The 19,580-nt window shown below is 40.3% G+C and overlaps 1 protein-coding gene across 1 annotated transcript; it reads right to left on the bottom strand.

The window, feature by feature from the left end:
* Window positions 1-16,401: 16,401 nt before the first annotated feature.
* Window positions 16,402-19,205, bottom strand: LOC116405845 (uncharacterized protein K02A2.6-like). Its single transcript, XM_031889612.1, has 2 exons — window positions 19,037-19,205; window positions 16,402-18,870 (listed from the first exon to the last, which is right to left on the bottom strand). Exons 1-2 carry the CDS (start codon window positions 19,203-19,205, stop codon window positions 16,721-16,723), a joined length of 2,319 nt encoding a protein of 772 aa, XP_031745472.1. The 3' UTR covers window positions 16,402-16,720.
* Between the last annotated feature and the right edge of the window lie 375 nt (window positions 19,206-19,580).

The raw sequence follows: 19,580 nt of genomic DNA on the forward strand, positions 1-19,580 counted from the left end.
TTTGTCGATGGCCAAACCTGTGGCTGGGAACCGAATGTTCTCGATCATGTCCAGTGCTGAACCTCTCGATGGACTGCAAGGATCAAGGGTTAAGGTTGGTTTTTCTATTTTTGTTGGTTAGAGTTCGTGTTCTGTTTTTTTTTTTTACTTTGAGTTAAATCCTTTGTATTTGAAGAAATTAAAGTTATGGGATGTGATGCATGTTGGCAGGGAGCTGATTCCTTAGAAGTTGGTTAGTGTTCTTGTTCTGTTTTTTTTTTTTTACCTTGAGTTAGTTACATTGTTTATGAAGAAATGAAAGTTATGGGATGTGATGCATGTTGGTTGGTAGGGAGCTGAATCCTTTCTTAGGAACGTTTTGGGGAGCATGGAGGCTGTTTATTTGAGTCGGAAGCCCGCTGCAAAATCTGTTTTGGAGTTTGTTCGATTTGTCCATGATGATACAAATTTGTTATGATCATACTGCATTTTGAAGTTTTGGGGTATTTTTCTTCCATTTCTTTTCTTCTTCCAATTTCCGCTTATCTTTTTATTCTTTCTTCTGTTTATTATTTTCTAATGGTCACTTGTTGTGCAATATCTTTCTTTTAAGTCATTGGCTACTTGTTGTGAAATGGTGTCACTTCTTAGGAACGTTTTGGGGAGCATGGAGGCTGTTTATTTGAGTCGGAAGCCCACTGCAAAATCTGTTTTGGAGTTTGTTCGATCTGTCCATGATGATGATACAAATTTGTTATGATCATATTGCATTTTGAAGTTTTGGGTATTTTTCTTCCATTTCTTTTCTACTTCCAATTTCTGCTTATTTTTTATTCTTTCGTATGTATATTATTTTTTAATGGTCACTTGTTGTGCAGTGCCTTTCTTTTAAGTCATTGGCTACTTTGTACAGAGAAGAACAAAGTGAACTATGTTATCGTTCTACTCTTTCTACCCCATTTTGTAAAGAAGCAAGAAAACACCTAACAGGCATATCAATTTGCTTAAACATTCAATTGGCCATTTAGTCTTTTGGGATTTAACATTGTGCCATTCTTGTCGTTGCCCTTAAATCTCCTCACAAACTCTTTGTTCTTCCAACAATCATTGAGAAAGATCCCTAGAATCGGAGCCCCATGTCTTTCCTTTTCTCCACGCCGGCCAGAATTTTGCCCACTCTCGAAACAAAATCTTTCCAACCTTATTTTTCTTTACAACCCATTTCCAAAAAATTCATTTCGCTTTTTGGAAAATCATCGTCTATGCCGAAACCTGCATCTTGGAACTGATTGTTCTCGATCAAGTCCAGTGCTGAACCCCGAATGGACTGCAAGGATCACGGGTGAAGGTTTATTTCTTTCTTATCGTTGGTTAGAGTTTTTGTTTTGTATTGTACTGCCTTGACTTAATTCCATTATTTTTGAAGAATTTAAAGTTATGGGTTTTGATGATCCTTTCTTAGGAACGTTTTGGCAAGACTGTACACTGCCTATCTGAGTCGGAATCCCACTGCAATATCCATTTTGGAGCTTATTCGATCAGTTCATGTTGATACAAATTTTTTATGATCATAATGCATTTGGAAATTTTGGGGTATTGTTCTTCGTTCCATTTTTTTTTCTACTTCCAATTTCATTTTTAATTTCTGCATATTTTTTATTCTTTCTTATGTATATTGTTTTCTAATGCTCATATGTGGTGCAATGTCTTTCTTTTAAGTCATTGGTTATTTGGTGAATAGAAAAACAAAGGGAACTATGTCATCGTTCTACTGTTTCTACGACATTTCCATAAAGAAGCAAGCCAGATCAAACATTCTGCCATTCTTTTGGTTGCCCTTAAATCTCCTCACAACCTCTTTGTTCTTCCAACAATCATTAAGAAAAATCCCTGTAAACCGAACCCCATGTCTTCCCTTTTCTCCCCACCGGCCGGAATTTTTCCCACTCTCCACACAAAATCCTCTCAACCTTATTTTTCTTGACTACCCATTTCCAAAATTTTCATTTCCTTGGAAATTCTTTGTCGATACCGAAACCTGCAGCTGGGAATCGATTGTTGTCGATCATGTCCCCGGTGCTGAACCTCCCAATGGACTGCAAGGATCAACGGTTAAGGTTTATTCTTTTGTTATCGTTGGTTTGACTTCTTGTTCTGCTTTTTTCTGCTTTGATTTAATTGCATTGGTTTTGAAGAATTTAACGTTATGGGTTGTGATGCATGTTGATAGCAAGCTGAATCCTTTATTAGGAATGTTTTGGTGAGCATGGAGTCAGTTTATCCGAGTCGGAATCCCACTGCAAAATCTGTTTTGGGGCTTGTTCGATCTGTTCATCATGATACAATTTGTTGAGATCATATCGCTTTTAGAACTTTTGGGGTATTTTTCTTCCTCCCATTTCTTCTACTTCCAACTTCATTTTTATTTTATGGATTGATCATTCAATTTCAGCAAACCCACTGGTTATGGTCAAAAGCATATTTAAGTTGAAGATATAATATTACATTTACCTCGTAAGTTTTTGGATGAATTGGTGATTTAACATGGTCTAGAGTGGATAGTTTAGGAGGCTGTTAGGCCACCATTGTTGCAGGGTCCCCTTCTAAAGCGATCTGAAACAGTAAACTAACGCATTGCAACTCTTTCTGTCTTTCCTTTTGTTTTGAATTGATGGTTACTGCTTAATTGCGCTGCCTTTAGGTCTTCCATTTAAATCGTTCTGACTGTTTTAGTGATATTTGAAGACTTAATTAAATCACCTAGAAGTACTTATTAAGATTAGGACGTCGGGATTTGTGATTTCAAGGAGATTAGAAATGTGAGAAATGCCCATGTTCGTGATCTAACTGTCGGCATATTTGTGTTTATGAATATGGCCGTCGATGTGATAGTATTCTCAGACTGTTTTGTAGTGCGCATATGCAGAATTGTGGTCACATTTGATCAGCCTTCTATTTTCTGCGTTTCTGTTCTTAGACAGCATTTTTTATGGCAATGAGCCTTCATTGTAGCAAATCTGATTTTCTCTATTACAATGTTTGCAGTTGAGGAAATGGAATGAGCTATGGGTAGTTTTGGACCCAACAACAGGGAAAATGGAGTAACCATACGTCCCATTTACACTTTTTTGGTCCTTCCTTGCTTGGTTCAATGTAGTAATATGTTGGTGGAAACAGCTCATTTCTAATGCTGCTGCCGATGGTGATGGGGTCAATGGACCTCTGCCAAGAGTGTTCATATCACAAATTGTTGTGGATTAGTTGAGTAAATAAACTCAGGTGCGTTTCACCGAATTCTCGATATGCAGAAATCTGAATATATTTTTTCCTTCTGAAATTTGGCTACAAGCTGTATCTTGGTGCTGCAGTAAGTGTATTGTTAGCGATGTAGTAGGCATAAGGTGGGAATAGGATGCATTTTGTGTTTTATCCATTTAAGTTTTTGGTTTATGCAACAAAACCTTAGCTTGAATTACAACTTCATATCATTTTTCCTACTGCATTCAGTACATAATCAGAAGATACACTGAATGTTCTTGCATTGGGAAGAAGCATGCTGCTTTGGCTGGTTCTCTGGGTTCCTTCACATGGGAAAAGCCTTTGCATTCAGAGTTTGAGCAATTAGCAAGGCTTTTAATCTCACATGACTCTGAAACTTATGTTATTTAGGTCACCATATTATCGTGGAGAATGAACCAAATTTCATTTCTGAATTGTGATTTCACCAAGAATTTGAAAACAAAAATGCATATTGTTTTCTTTCTGATTCTTTTTTATTGCGTATTATTTTTTATTGGTCATTTACCTCCCACAGATGACATGAATAGCGCCAAACAACTACAAAGAGAACTGCCACACTCCTATAATTGCTGCTAACCTACCTAACTAAGAATATACGACAATCTCGAAAATGTGCCAATGAGAGACATCATCAGATCCAGAGATCAAGTTTGCCAAGAACTACTCATAGTAGAATTTGCAAATATGTGGTGCAAACTGAGCCAAGAATAGACAACTCCAACCTTTTTGGAATAGACGTGGTTATCAACCTTTTGACTCTCTTCTTCTTTTCTTTCCTGACTTGGATTCACTGCCCTGATCATTGGATGAATTTAGTGACTTTCCCTTTGGGTTCTCCATTGTTTTCCCAGAAGTTGATGAATGCTTCACATCTCCACTTTCTTTTTTTTGCTTTTGAAGATGTGAACTTAACCTTGGTGGAGAGATTGGTATTATTAGACTTATCGCCTGTTTTGGTAGACTTGCCTTTTGAAACAGGAGTTTTTGGGGTTTCTTGTTTGGACTTCCCCGTCTTCGATACATCTTGCTTGTTGGACTTTGCAACAGCGGCAGGTGTGGATGTCTCATCGTCCTTAGATTTGCTAGTCTTGTTGGATTCGGCATCATCATTCTTCGACTTGCCAGCGATTTTTGGACCTGTGCTACCAAGTTTACTTCCAATTTCAAGAGTGCCTTGATCCTTTGATTTACTTCCAATTTTTGGAGGCTGGTTTCAGCACAGGTGTGGTTTCCTTTTTATCATCATCACCTGACAATCTTTTCACGTTTTTTCCAGAAATAGATTTAGCTGATCCCTTCTTTCTCTTGACCTCTGATTGTTTTAAAGAACTCCCCCCTCTTGCTGGTTCCATCACCCTTCCTAACAGACTGCTTCAATGTCTTAGTTTCAAAATCACTTGTAGTGTCATTAGTTTACATTTACATTTACGTTGAAGATATAATATTACATTTACGTCATTAGTTTTTGGATGAATTGGTGATTTAACATGCTCTAGAGTGGATAGTTTAGGAGGTCTGTTAGACCACCATTGTTATTTTACTTATAATAGAAGAAAGGAAAGTAAGGCACGTTAGTAATCAACACAGTTACTTATTCAAAAGGATGACAGTTATCTAAAACAGGAAGTTAAATGGATGAGAGGGAGATGGGAAAGGGCAGGCAGTTTTTAGTAAAAGGAAGGGCCTGCCAGAATTGTTCTGGTTTTAATTGTAGTATTTTGAATTGTGTTTATTTCTGTTTTGGATTAGGAGGGTTTCTTTGCTTGTTGTTTGTAATTTCTCTGTAATTTTCTTTCTATTGCAACTTTAAGTCTCAAATATCAATATAATAGAAACAGTACATAAGTGTTCTATCAAGGTTGTATGTTCAGAAGTGAGTAGATAGTTGAGGAAGTCCTATGTTCAAAAGTGAGTAGTTTAGGAGGGTCCTATGTTCAAAAGTTTGCTGGTGTGTATCTTTGTTGGCTCAACATGTTTTGAATACATTTTAGGTTAGATTGAGTTTGTTGCACTTGGTTGTCATTTTTGGTCTTGAAATGCTTTTTTCAACCTTTTTGGTAGATTATGAGTTACGAACCTACATTTAGGATTTGCTAGGTCGTTTTGAAAACTCAAGTAATACCTAGACACGTTTTGAGCACGTTTTAGGTTGGTTTGAACTAAGTTTGTTACACTTACACACTTGGTAGCCATTTTGGGTCTTGTAGTGCTTTTTTCACACTATTGGAACTTTTTTCGTAGGTTATGAGTTACGAACCTACACGTAAGCTGTTTTAGGTCGTTTTGAAAGTTCAAGTGATACTTAGACACATTTTGTTCAAGTGATACTGTTTTAGGTCGTTTTCAAGTGAACTTTTTTCTTCTTGTATTGACTGTTTTACTATTTCTTCATGGTTTGTATTCATGGTATTTATTTTCGTAATGAATCTTTCATGTTCTGGTAAACATTGCAGAAACACATAATTTCAGCAATCTGTCAAAGAGTTGAAGGAGAAAACAGAAGTACTTAAAGGTCACATGAAGACCTAAAAGTTAGGTAATTTTTTGAAAACTTTTTTCTTCGTCTTGCTTAGTTTTAGTGGTATTTGTTAACAGGCTGAGACATACTCTTGTATGCCAAGGCTGGGTGGCCAATTCAATGGATGGCCTGAGACGGTGAAATGACGAGTGTAGAACAAAGTAGACAATCGAGCAGATTTACAAGTAGGAGGATGGTGTTTGGTCTTACTCTAAAGCTACTGCTAGAAAGGTGATTCTCCCTTTATTTACACATGTTATCTATATTTAATTACTGTTTTTATGTGATGGTGAATAAATATTTAAGTCGTTCAAGTTTTTACATCATGCTTGAGTTAATACATTTCCCAACTCGCACTAATTTTAAAGTTGAGACTAAGTTTGTTGCACTTACACACTTGGTTGCCATTTTGGATTTTGGAGTGCTTTTTCTACATTTTTTGAACTTTTTGGTAGGTTATGAGTTATGAAGTAACACTAAAGCATTATTAGGTCGTTTTTAAGGTTCGAGTGATACTTAAACATTTTTGAACACCTTTTAGGTTGTTACAAACTAAGTTAGTTTTACATACAGCCATGGTTGCCATTTTGAGTCTTGAAAGATTTTTTTTCACACTTTTTGAAATTTTTGGTAAGTTATGAGTTATAAACTTACACTTAAGCGTTGTTAGGGTGTTTGAAAACTTATACGTGTTTCCAATACTTGTTAGGTTTGTATAGAACTAAGTTCGTTGCACTTACACACTTGACATTTTGGGTTTTGGAGTGTCTTTTTAAAAAATTTTGAACTTTTTGCTAGGTTATGACTTATGAACTTGTATTGAATATTTGTTAGGTCGTTTTGAAAGTTCAAGTGAAACTTAGACACGTTTTGAACTCGTTTTAGGTTGGTTTGAAACTAAGTTTTACATTGAAGTACTTTTTTCATACTTTTTGAAATTTTGGTAGGTTGTGAGTTACAAACTTACACTTAAGCATTGCTTGGTCGTTTTGAAAATTCAAGTGATACTTACACATGTTTTGAATACATTTTAGGTTAGATTGAGTTTGTTGCACTTGGTTGTCATTTTTGGTCTTGAAATGCTTTTTTCAACCTTTTTGGTAGATTATGAGTTACGAACTTACACTTAGGATTTGCTAGGTCGTTTTGAAAACTCAAGTAATACCTAGACACGTTTTGAGCACGTTTTAGGTTGGTTTGAATTAAGTTTGTTGCACTTACACACTTGGTTGCCATTTTGGGTCTTGTAGTGCTTTTTTCACAATGTTTGAACTTTTTTCGTAGGTTATGAGTTACGAACCTACACGTAAGCTGTTTTAGGTCGTTTTGAAAGTTCAAGTGAAACTTAGACACGTTTTGAGCATGTTTTAGGTCGTTTTGAGTAAATGGTATGTATGTTGTGATTGTTTGATTGCATGTATGATACCTTATTGAGATGTGAATGCTTGATTGAGAAGCTGATAGAACACCAAGTAATGGTTCTTATTTGTTCATTAAGCAACCAAACTATTACAGAATACAATACTCAAACCAGTCTTGAAAACACAGAACAAATAAGTACTATTACAGACAATAACCAAGTACAAAATAAAACATTCAAACATCAAAAGTAGTTTACGATAATGGAAAACACTTTCTAAGATTAAAGTAACTGAACAACTTCTGTAATTCTGCTCTCCAGAAAATACAGCCCCTCCACTTCCAGAAACTGATTAACCAACCCCCATCTTTCCTTCCATCTCTCCCTTTTAACCTCCCCCTGTAACTAACTGTTGTCCCCACTAAGGTGGTTTCCACTTCCTCCAATTCCATCACCTGTGCACGTGCAATTCCACTTGTCTTTCTTCTGCTATATTGTATTGCAATTGGTGGTCTATCATTACTCTCCCTCTCCAAAGACACCTTGTTCTCAAGGTGGGAAATGAGGAAGCTTTTGTGTAAAATCATCACAATTCTCCCATGTAGCCTCATGAGGTGGTATTCCTTTCCAACTAACAAGCACTTCCCACTTCTTTGTTGCTAGATTTTTAGGATAGCCAAAATTGTCTGCTGGTAGTAACTCTTGAAATGTAGGAACATCATCAATTCCATATAGTTCGGTAAATGTCATTCCTCCCTCCATAGCTCGACATTTTGTCAAGAAACCGTAATCAGATGGTGTCCATGTCTCCATCATGTGTTACAGACTCACTCTAGTCTTTGTCAAACTCGGGTCACCCCTTATAACAACATTCTTTTCATTTTGTATGAAAGTTAAAGTGAGTTTCCGCCAATCCACTTCAGTTACCCCAACGTGTGCAGCCATTGCATTCCAAGGATGACATCATGATAGAACACTGATGTAGTGTTTCTATTATATTGACAATTCAAACACAACTTACAACATAAGCAAACCGTGAACCTTAGAAAATGAGTCACGTTACATATAATTCACAAACATCAAACAAAGAAAACCTCCTAATCCAAAATTCCGAACAACAAAATACTAATAAGCAAACCAGAATATAGAACACCAATCTTCTGCTTCCCCTGTCTTTCAAGGAGTATTGCAGACCTTTTCCTTCACTCCGAAAACTCACTTTAACAAAGAGGCAGCCACATTTTCAGGTACAGAAAATAAAGTAGGTAGTATGTAGGAAGGCTAACCAGAACTGAGTTGCATAAGGTTTGTCTTCCGCCTCTAGAGATGTTATATCTTTTCCACCTTTCAAGTTTCTTGTGAATTCGATCAATGACTGGTTGCCAAAAAGACTTTTGTCGAGGGTAGCCTCCCAAAGGGAGACCTAAATATATAATCGGAAGCTGGAATAAAAAGAGAAGAGTATCATCGACAAATTGAAGCAAAGGGAGGTGGATCAAGTCTTTGCCAACAAGGAAACCTTCAAACTGGCTGTTAATATGAAGCTTGTTTATGATTTCTCCTAAAACCTCACTTACTAGGAGGAATAAAAAGGGGGAGAGGGGGTCCCCTTGGCAGATACCTCTAGATGCTGTTATCCGGCCTCTAGGCTTACCATTGATGAAGACTGAATACTTTGGAATTTTTAGGCAGCCCATTATCCATGATATCCATTTTGAACTAAACTTTTTCAAAGATAAATTTTTTTCTAAAAAGTTCCAATTCACCCTATCGAAGGCTTTTTCCAAGTCAAGTTTTAAAATCCATCCTTTTTTCTGTTTTGCCCTATAATCTTCCACGGCCTCGTTAGCAATTAATATTGGGTCAAGAATTTGCCTACCTTCAATAAAGGCGCTTTGAGTGGGGCTTATAATTGCATTCATAACTTGTTTTAGACGTTCAGATAAAACCTTTGCAACGACCTTGTATGCTAACGTAGTAAGGCTGATTGGACGGAAATCCTTGACTAGAGTCACATTCTCTTTTTTCTGCACTAAATAAATAAAATTTTCTTGGAATGCAAATATTGGGTGATTAAGAACTTGTTTTAGACATTCATTAGTCACAATCCTTGACTAGAGTCACATTCTCTTGTTTTAGACATTCATTAGTGATTTGAAGATATCCTTGAAAATAGACCATTGGGTGATTAAGAACTTCACTGTGAAGCCATCCGGGCCCGGAGCTTTATTGTTGCCAAGTGCCTTTAATGCCTTAAAGATCTCCTCCACTGAAAATTGGGTAACAAGAGCCTCATTCTGAATTGAAGAAACACAAGACCAATTACTGTTAATAGGGAGAATCTGTCCCCCGGAATTCTGGTATAAAGTGACTCAAAAAATTCCAGCACAAGCCTTTCAATGTCGCGGAATGAAGTCGAGACAACCCCATCATCATTTTTTAATTCAGTTATGAGGTTCCTTCTTTTTTTCGCATTTAGAAAGCGGTGGAAGAAGCCCGTATTCTCATCACCCAAAGAAAGCCAATTGAGTTTACTCTTCTGAATAAAATTACGCTCTTCATTTTGATAAATACTAAGTAATTCCGCTTGCAAAGCAGCTCTAGAATTCAACTCTTCTTGATTTAATCCAATCAACTCAGCCGCAGAATCATATTTTTCTAATTTTGACATCAAGGATTTCTCTGTTTTTTTTCTTTTACCTTAGCTTGCGCACCAATATTCCAAGCTTTTACTGCCAATTTAACTGATCTCAACTGCTCATGAAGAATGAAACCAGCCCATCCCTGGAAGTTAGAGTTGCTCACTGTTTCAACAATAATCTGATTAGAATCACTGGACACCAACCAGCTGTTACAAAACCGAAAAGGAGAGGGACCCCAAAGAAAAGAACCAGCCTCCAAGAATAAAGGAAAGTGATCCGAGAAGATGCGTGCTTTTCGAGAAACCCGAGAATTTTCAAAACAAACATCCCACATCTGATTTATGAAGAATCTGTCTAATAATGATCTTCAAGGAGAACTACCGTCTCTAGACCAAGTGAACCTTCCATTTTACAATGGAATTTCCATGAGAGAAACCATGTCAATAAACTTATTGAATAATGACATTCCTCTAGTACTTCTGCCAAAAGTAAATCTTTCCCGGGCCCAACGAGTGATATTAAAATCCCCACCTATGCACCAGGCCACGGCCGAACAATCAGCTAAGGAAGACAATTCGGGCCAAACCAATTTCCTTTCTCTGAAACCACAAGGGCCATAGACATTTGTGATCCAACAAACCTTTTTGCACAAACTGAGGCATTTGATTGACAAAGAGAAGCGTCTTTTAATGACCTCTGTTACAGATATTTTACTGTTGTCCCACATGGTAAGAATTCCCCCAGAAGATCCAACAGAAGCCACATAATCCCAGCCAATATCCTGTTAGACCACCCATCATACACCAATATAGTAGGAGAAGGAATAGGAAAGAGAAGAAGGAGGGGAAGTTGGTTATGTAACCAACTGCAGGTGGGGACCACAGGTGAGTGGAGCGTCGTCGCACGATTCGCTGAGAGGGGACCACGATGAGGGAAGTGAGGGAGCGAATATAAATAAAGAAGAGAAGGAAAGGAAGAGCAGGTTTTTCATTGTCAAGAGTCCTACTGTTTTATTCTTGAAAGATAGGATAACAGGAGAGGGAGCCGTCGAGTGAGAGCATTCTGTACTACTTATTTTCTGCCATTTTCATCTTAATACTATCGCATATATTTCATCCTTCTATATTAAGAGTTGGAACAGTTAAGATCCATCAATTTGGTATCAGAGCACCATCGATCCAAAAAGAAAGGGAAACCATGGTTCAAACCAGAAGCGAAGAGAGAAGAGACACGCACGAACAAGAACTCAACAAAATCCCGGCGATGGAAGAGAAACTTACCGTAATGTCACAGAACATGGAAAACTTGCAGGCTCAAGTGGAGAAAACTCACCAGATGGTGATGATCTTCATGGAAACAATGGCCAAGGAACGGGTATTAGCAAGCGGAAAGGGTATCGACTCGTTAGTACAAGAAACATGGACGGGAAAAACGGTGGAGGGAGAAAGTTCGGCAAATAGAGAAACAAAAAAAGGGACGGCAGAAAAGAAGGAAGACGGCGAAGAGGATGGCAATGATCAAAACAAATTCAAAAAAGTAGAAATACCGGTATTCGATGGAGATGACCCCGACTCGTGGCTGTTCCGCGCAGAGAGTACTTTCAAATACACAAACTAACGGATTCTGAAAAACTGACGGTCGCCACTATCAGCTTTGAAGGACCCGCACTCAACTGGTATCGATCACAGGAGGAGAGAGACAAGTTCACCTGCTGGTTAAACTTAAAGGAGCGATTATTGATCCGATTCCGATCATCCCGCGAAGGTTCTTTGTATGGCCGGTTCTTGCGTATCCAGCAGAAGTCAAGCGTAGAGGAGTATAGGAATCTCTTCGATAAATGGGTGGCCCCATTATCGGATATCCCGGAAAAGATCGTGGAAGAAACATTCATGGGAGGGTTGTTACCGTGGATTAAGGTAGAAACGGAATTCTGCAATCCCGTGGGATTAGCCGAGATGATGAGATACGCACAAATGGTAGAACAACGGGAGATCCTGAGGAGGGAAGCAAACTTACCAGGATATTCTGGAACGAAATTCTCGAGTAGCAGCTATCCTACAACCAAAACATACGTTGGGGTAAAGGAACAAGGGAATAAAGAGAACGCAGTCTTCCCAATCAGAACGATTACCCTGAGAGCTTCGCCGGCGAAGGAGGTTAGGAAAGAAGGACCCTCTAGACGACTATCGGACGCGGAATTCCAGGCCAAGAGAGAGAAGGGACTCTGTTTTAAGTGTGATGAGAAGTATTACTCCGGGCACAAGTGCAAGGCAAGGGAGATTCGCGAGTTACGAATGTTTGTGGTCAGGGCTGACGATGTAGAAGAAGAAATCATTGAGGAAGATGAATACGATTTAGAAGACTTGAAGGCCATGGAGTTGCAGCACGACCCGGGAGAAGTAGTCGAGTTATGTATTAACTCAGTAGTGGGATTGACAAATCCGGGAACCATGAAGATAAGAGGCACAATCCAAAGCAAGGAAGTTGTCGTGCTGGTCGACTGTGGAGCAACCCACAACTTCATCTCTGATCGGCTAGTCAAGACATTGAAGATAACCACAAAAGACACTGCCAACTATGGAGTAATACTGGGGTCCGGAACAGCCATCAAAGGCAAGGGAGTGTTTGAAAAAGTGGAGTTGAATCTCAGTGGGTGGACAGTAGTAGAAAATTTCCTACCACTTGAACTCGGAGGAGTAGATTTGATCTTGGGAATGCAATGGTTACACTCCTTGGGAGTGACAGAAATGGATTGGAGGAACCTAACCATGTCTTTTTTTCATAACAGTAAAAAGGTGGTGCTAAAAGGAGATCCGAGTTTAACAAAAACTCAAGTGAGTCTAAAGAACCTCACTAAATCATGGGTGGAAACGGACACGGGGTATCTGATTGAGTGCAGAACATTGGAGGCATGCCAAACTGAGATAAAAACTGAAGAGAACGAAAGTGAACCTGAGGGCATCAAGGCGGTTCTAACGCAGTATAAGGATGTCTTCGAGGAGCCTAAGGGACTGCCTCCCAGCAGGGATATTGAACACCATATACACATAAGGGGAGGAGCAGACCTGGTGAATGTCCGACCTTATCGGTACGCATTCCAACAGAAGGAAGAACTGGAAAAACTGGTGGATGAAATGATGGCGTCAGGAATTATACGGCCGAGCACAAGTCCCTACTCTAGTCCTGTGCTCTTGGTCAAGAAAAAAGATGGGAGCTGGCGATTCTGCGTGGATTATCGAGCGCTCAATAACATAACCATCCCAGATAAGTTTCCTATCCCCGTTGTTGAAGAACTGTTTGATGAATTGAATGGTGCCAGCCTATTTTCCAGAATAGACCTGAAAGCCGGTTATCACCAACTGAGGATGTGTAGTCGAGACATAGAGAAAACTGCCTTTAGAACTCACGAGGGTCATTACGAGTTCTTAGTGATGCCATTTGGGCTCACAAACGCACCCGCAACCTTCCAATCACTGATGAATTCTATTTTTAGGGTCTATCTGAGGAAATTTGTCTTAGTTTTCTTTGACGACATACTAGTTTATAGCAGGAATTTAGAGGAACACTGTCACCACATGGAACTAGTGCTGGAAGTATTAAGGAGCATAATTTGTTTGCCAACCGAAAGAAATGCTGCTTTGCGGGTTCAAAGGTAGAATATTTGGGACATGTATTATCGGGAAGAGGAGTAGAAGTGGACCCTGAAAAAATTAAAGCCGTCAAGCAATGGCCAGTACCAACAAACGTTCGTGAGATCAGAGGATTCTTAGGGCTGACTGGATATTATCGTCGTTTTGTACAGCATTATGGATCCATAGCGGCACCCCTGACGCAGCTGCTCAAGCTCGGCGCATTTAAATGGAGTGAAGAAGCACATGAGGCGTTTGAAAAGCTTAAACAAGCAATGATGACTCTACCCATATTAGCTCTCCCCGATTTTAATACACCCTTCGAAGTAGAGACAGATGCATCCGGCTATGGAATTGGGGCGGTACTAATGCAGAATAAAAGACCTATAGCGTTTTATAGCCACACACTAGCAGCGCGCGACCGAGCCAAACCAGTATATGAGAGGGAATTAATGGCAGTGGTAATGGCAGTTCAACGCTGGCGACCCTATCTACTTGGGAGGACATTCATAGTTAAAACAGATCAAAGATCACTAAAATTCCTACTGGAACAGAGAGTTATCCAACCACAACATCAGAAGTGGATTGCAAAACTGCTGGGGTACTCGTTCGAGGTAATGTACAAACCAGGATTGGAAACAAGGCAGCAGATGGCCTCTCGCGAATACCTCCAACTGTCCATCTTAACCAACTAACCGCTCACACTTTGGTAGATATCAAGGTAATCAGAGAGGAAGTTGACAAAGATGAATATCTGAAGAATATCATCGACAGAATTCAGAAGGAGGAAGAGGTAAAGAACTACACGCTGCAACACGGCCTATTGAGATACAAGGGGAGGTTAGTAATTGCAAAGAATTCCTCATGAGACCAGCCATTCTGCATACCTATCATGATTCAGTCATCGGGGGTCATTCAGGATTCTTAAGGACCTATAAACGACTAACAGGAGAGCTGTTTTGGGTAGGAATGAAGGCAGAAGTGCGCAAATATTGCGAGGAATGCATGACGTGCCAGCGGAATAAAACCTTAGCTCTATCTCCAGCAGGATTATTGACTCCCCTCGAGGTCCCAAAGAGAGTATGGGAGGATATAACCATGGATTTTATCGAAGGATTGCCTAAATCAATGGGGTTTGATGTCATATTCGTAGTGGTGGATCGCTTCAGCAAATATGCGCATTTCCTCAGTCTTAAACATCCCTTTGACGCCAAAATGGTAGCTGAAGTATTCGTTAAAGAAGTAGTAAGATTACACGGATTTCCGCAGTCAATCGTATCTGATAGGGACAAGATCTTTCTGAGTCACTTTTGGAAAGAACTCTTTCGTCTAGCTGGTACCAAGTTAAACCGAAGCACGGCCTACCACCCCCAGACAGACGGACAGACCGAGGTGGTCAACAGGTCGGTTGAAATCTACCTAAGATGCTTCTGCGGGGAAAAACCAAAGGATTGGATGAAATGGTTACACTGGGCTGAATATTGGTATAACACCACATTCCAAAGATCGTTGGGCGTGTCACCATTCCAAGCGGTGTACGGGAGAACCCACCAGCCCTACTGTATTATGGAGAACGGGAAACTTCCAACTCATCCTTGGATGAGCAACTGAAGGAAAGAGATGTAGCATTGGGGGCTTTGAAGGAACACCTACGCATTGCTCAGGACAAAATGAAACGCTACGCCGACATAAAAAGAAGACATGTCGAATTCAAAGAAGGAGATCAAGTGTTCCTAAAAATTAGGCCATACAGACAGGTATCCTTGCGGAGAAAGAGGAATGAAAAGCTATCACCAAAGTATTTCGGGCCTTATAAGATAGTGAAGCGAATCGGTCAGGTGGCATATCAGCTGGAACTACCAGCGGCCGCAACAATCCACCCCGTGTTCCATGTGTCACAATTAAAAAAGGCTGTTGGGGAGAGTGCGAATAGCGAAGAACTGTTGCCATTTTTGACTGCAAATCACGAGTGGAAAGCCGTACCACAGGAAACTAACGGATATAGACAAAACGAAACAGGCAGGTGGGAGGTTTTAATAAGCTGGAAGGGTCTGCCGCATCACGAAGCCACATGGGAAAGCTATGACAACTTTCAGCAATCCTTCCCCGATTTCCACCTTGAGGACAAGGTGAAACTGGACCGGGAATGCAATGTTAGACCACCCATCATACACCAATATAGTAGGAGAAGGAATAGGAAAGAGAAGAAGGAGGGGAAGTTGGTTATGTAACCAACTGCAGGTGGGGACCACAGGTGAGTGGAGCGTCGTCGCACGATTCGCTGAGAGGGGACCACGATGAGGGAAGTGAGGGAGCGAATATAAATAAAGAAGAGAAGGAAAGGATGAGTAGGTTTTTGGTTGTCAAGAGTCTTACTGTTTTATTCTTGAAAGATAGAATAGCAGGAGAGGGAGCCGTCGATTGAGAGCATTCTGTACTACTTATTTTCTACCATTTTCATCTTAATACTATCATATATATTTCATCCTTCTATATTAAGAGTTGGAACAGTAAGATCCATCAGAATCCCGAGTGCCCTCCTAATATGGAATCATGGAACGTGTGTAGAAGACTCGGAATGAGGGAGGAATTTCGCGGCAGCACCATCCTTCCTTTATATAGCAGCCTGCCATTGTTCCACTGGTATTTCCCACCTTGATCCACCTCTCCCTTAAGTTCGGCAATAATTTTCTGAAGTTCTTGATCCATTTCAACTTCCTTCGCTATTATCTCTATATCAACTATGCCTGTGGTTGTCATTGTATTTAACTTCACCGAATGGTCCTTCCTTGAGAGAGCATCCGCCACCTTATTCTGCAGACCCGGCTGGTATAAGATCTCAAAGTCATACCCCAAAAGTTTTGTGAGCCACTTTTGGAATTGAGGCTGAACTTCCCTCTGTTCTAACAGAAATTTCAGAGCCTTCTGATCTGAAACAATTGTGAACTTTCAGCCCAGGAGATAATGTCTCCATTTTTGCACCGAAAGGACAACCGCCATCAATTCCCTTTCATAGATCGACTTACCCTGGGCTCTTGGGGACAGTTTCTGGCTGAAGAATGCGATGGGATGACCATTCTGTGATAAAACTGCACCTAAACCTACTCCTGAAGCATCAGTTTCGATTGTGAAGGGCTGAGACCAATCCGGCAATGCTAATACCGGTAAGGTTGTCATTGCTAGCTTCAGCTGGTCAAACGCTATTGTAGCTTCCTCATTCCAATGGAATGCATTTTTCTGAAGTAATTTGGTTAAGGGTGCAGCTATTTCTCCATAGCTTTTCACAAATCTTCTATAATACCCAGTCAGTCCAAGGAATCCCCTCAGCCCAGTTATATCTTTCGGCCGTGGCCAATTTACCATACTGCGAATTGTCCTCATCAGCCTCCACTCCTCTGCTGGAAATCAGATGACCCAAATATTGAACTTGGGAATGAGCAATGACACATTTAGACCTATTTGCAAACAATTCATGGTCCCTCAAGATAGCAAAAACCATTCCTAAATGTTTCATGTGCTCATCTATGTCCACACTATAAACTAGAATGTCATAAAAAAAAACCAGGACACACCTTCGAAGGAATGGTTTGAACACCTCGTTCATGAGAGATTGGAAGGTGGCAGGAGCATTCGTAAGGCCGAAAGGCATCACCAAGAACTCATAATGTCCTTCATGCGTGCGGAAAGCTGTTTTCTCCACATCTTCCTCCCTCATCCTAATCTGGTGGTATCCAGATTTAAGGTCTAACTTTGAGAAAGCTGTCGCACCATGAAGTTCATCTAAGAGTTCTTCGGTCACGGGAATTGGAAATTTATCAGCCACCGTTACTTGATTGAGTTTCCTGTAATCTACACAAAATCTCCACCCTCCATCTTTTTTCTTCACTAAGAGGACCGGGCTCGAATATGGGCTGCGGCTTGGACGAATCACCCCAGCTTGTAACATTTCTAACACCAATTTTTCAATCTCTTCCTTTTGTACATGGCCATACTTATATGGTCTTACATTAATTGGTTTCTGATCGGCCACGGTCAGAATGCGATGGTCTATGGCTCTCCTTGGCGGTAAACCCCTGGGCAACCTAAAGACATCTGCATATTGCTCGAGCAATCGCTGAACCATGGGTAATCCTTCTTCCTTTCCCTTCAATTCAGCTTCTGTTTCCGATTCTCCTTCATAGTTTTCGAATTCCAAGAGGAATCCTTGGTCCCCGGATTGCCACGTTTTCTCTAAGGTTCTCAATGAACATTCTGACTTCGTTAGAGAAGGGTCACCTTTTAGGATTATTCTTCTACCCTTCCTCCAAAACGTCATGGTTAGGGATGGCCAGTGAACCTTCATGGTTCCTGTCGAATCTAGCCATTGCATCCCAAGCACCAAGTCTACCGTTCCTAACTCTACCGCTAGGAAATCTGCTACGATTGTTAACTCTTTTAACTTCACCTTCACCCTCTTGCAAATCCCACTTCCTTCACATTGGTTGCCATTCCCAATGGTAACTCCAAAACGAGTTCCCGGATCGATGCTCAGCTGTAGTTCATCTACCAACACTTGGCTGATGAAGTTATTGGTCGCCCCGCTGTCAATCAGAATAACTACTTCCCTTCCGTTCACATGTCCTTTTAATTTCATCGTCCCTTTTGATGTAACTCCCGTGATCAACCTCAATTCAATAGGGTTATCCATATTCAATTCCAGATGATTCAGTTCTATTACTTCGCTTGCCTCATCCTCTGTATCCTCTTCCCTTTTGTGGTCTTCTTCCTCATTTAGTATAAGGAGCATCAACTCTCTTTTTTCTCTCCCTTTACATCGATGGCCTGGGGCGTACTTTTCATTACATCTGAAACAAAGCCCCTTATCCAGCCTTGCTCTAAATTCCGTATCCGACAGCCGTTTAATTGGGGGATCTTTTTTCTGGTAATCATTTTTCAATGGAATAGTTACCTGCTTCATCACAAACTCTGTCTTTTTACTTTCTGTCTTCTCATTTTTTCCTTGAAATTTGCTGCTGTTCTCATTCCTTTTGGGCTCAACTATATCCAACTCTTCCATCGCCAGTTTTAATGCTATATTCCTATCATTCACCAGCTGAGCTTCCTTCATACATTCCTCTAAAGTTTGAGGGTGTCTGCTGATTACTTCCGCTTGCAGTGAGGGTTCCAGACCCGTTAAAAACGCATCCAGCAGAACACTTTCTGCCATGTCCGGGAGGGGGGCTGAGTATGTAACAAACTTCTTAACGTACTCGCTGTATGAGCCTTCTTGCTTAATACGGATTAATCTTGCCCCCAAGCTCTGCTGTCCTGTATCATTAAAGAAATCAAACATCCTTTCCTTCAAGTCCTCCCAAGATTCCACCCTCTTTCTACGATTACTCCATCTAAACCAGTCTACCTCTTCCTGTCCAAAACTCACGACTGCTACTTTGACCTTCTCAGCTTCGGTAAGTCATTTATATCAAAAAAATGTTCTGCCGTACGCCCAGGATTCAGGGTTCACCCCTGTAAACAGTGGCATTTCTAATTTTTTGTACTTCGGTCTGCGCTGCTTCCACCCGACTCGACTGTGGTTCCGGCCTCTTCCAGTTTTCCCTTCAGTTTCAACCTGATGTCGTCGTAGTCCCTGCTTCTTCTTTTTTCTTAGCACCATGGTTTTCTCTTAGCTCGTCTGTCATTCGATCCATCGATTTCTTCATTTCCAGCATCATCTCCTTCAGACTCATAATTTCCTTTTCAGTACCTTCTACCCGTTCTTCTATCTGTCTTTGAGCCATCAGACGCGTGATCACCCCCAGTGTGGAGGCTCTGATACCAATATGTAAGGATTCAACTTGCTTACTTCACTATTTCTCCCTTACAATGGCCAAAAACAGAGGTAGCTCTCTGCTATCTTTATTTATATATAGCCAAAATGAGTACAGAAAAACATAAAGATTCAAGAAAAACAAGGAATAATGAAGACAAACCCAGCTTCCTCTAGGGAAAGACTGGATATTCCTCTAGGCTAAGCAGCCGCCAACTTCAGGATAAAAATAAAACCTACCTCCCCTAGACCTAAAAAACCTATTTATATTCCTTCTCTCATCTTTCTCTTATTTCTGTGCCTGGGCCCCACCTGCACGATCTCCTCCTCTTTTTCCTTCCTCATT

This window comes from Cucumis sativus, unplaced genomic scaffold, assembly GCF_000004075.3.
Source record: "Cucumis sativus cultivar 9930 unplaced genomic scaffold, Cucumber_9930_V3 scaffold38, whole genome shotgun sequence".
Lineage (NCBI taxonomy): Eukaryota > Viridiplantae > Streptophyta > Magnoliopsida > Cucurbitales > Cucurbitaceae > Cucumis > Cucumis sativus.

Coding starts and splice junctions, on each gene's coding strand:
- LOC116405845 (XM_031889612.1), bottom strand. CDS start 19,205: ATGGCTCAAAGACAGATAGAAGAACGGGTAGAAGGTACTGAAAAGGAA. Junction 18,871..19,036: donor AGGGACTACGACGACATCAG/GTTGAAACTGAA, acceptor GACTTACCGAAG/CTGAGAAGGTCAAAGTAGCA.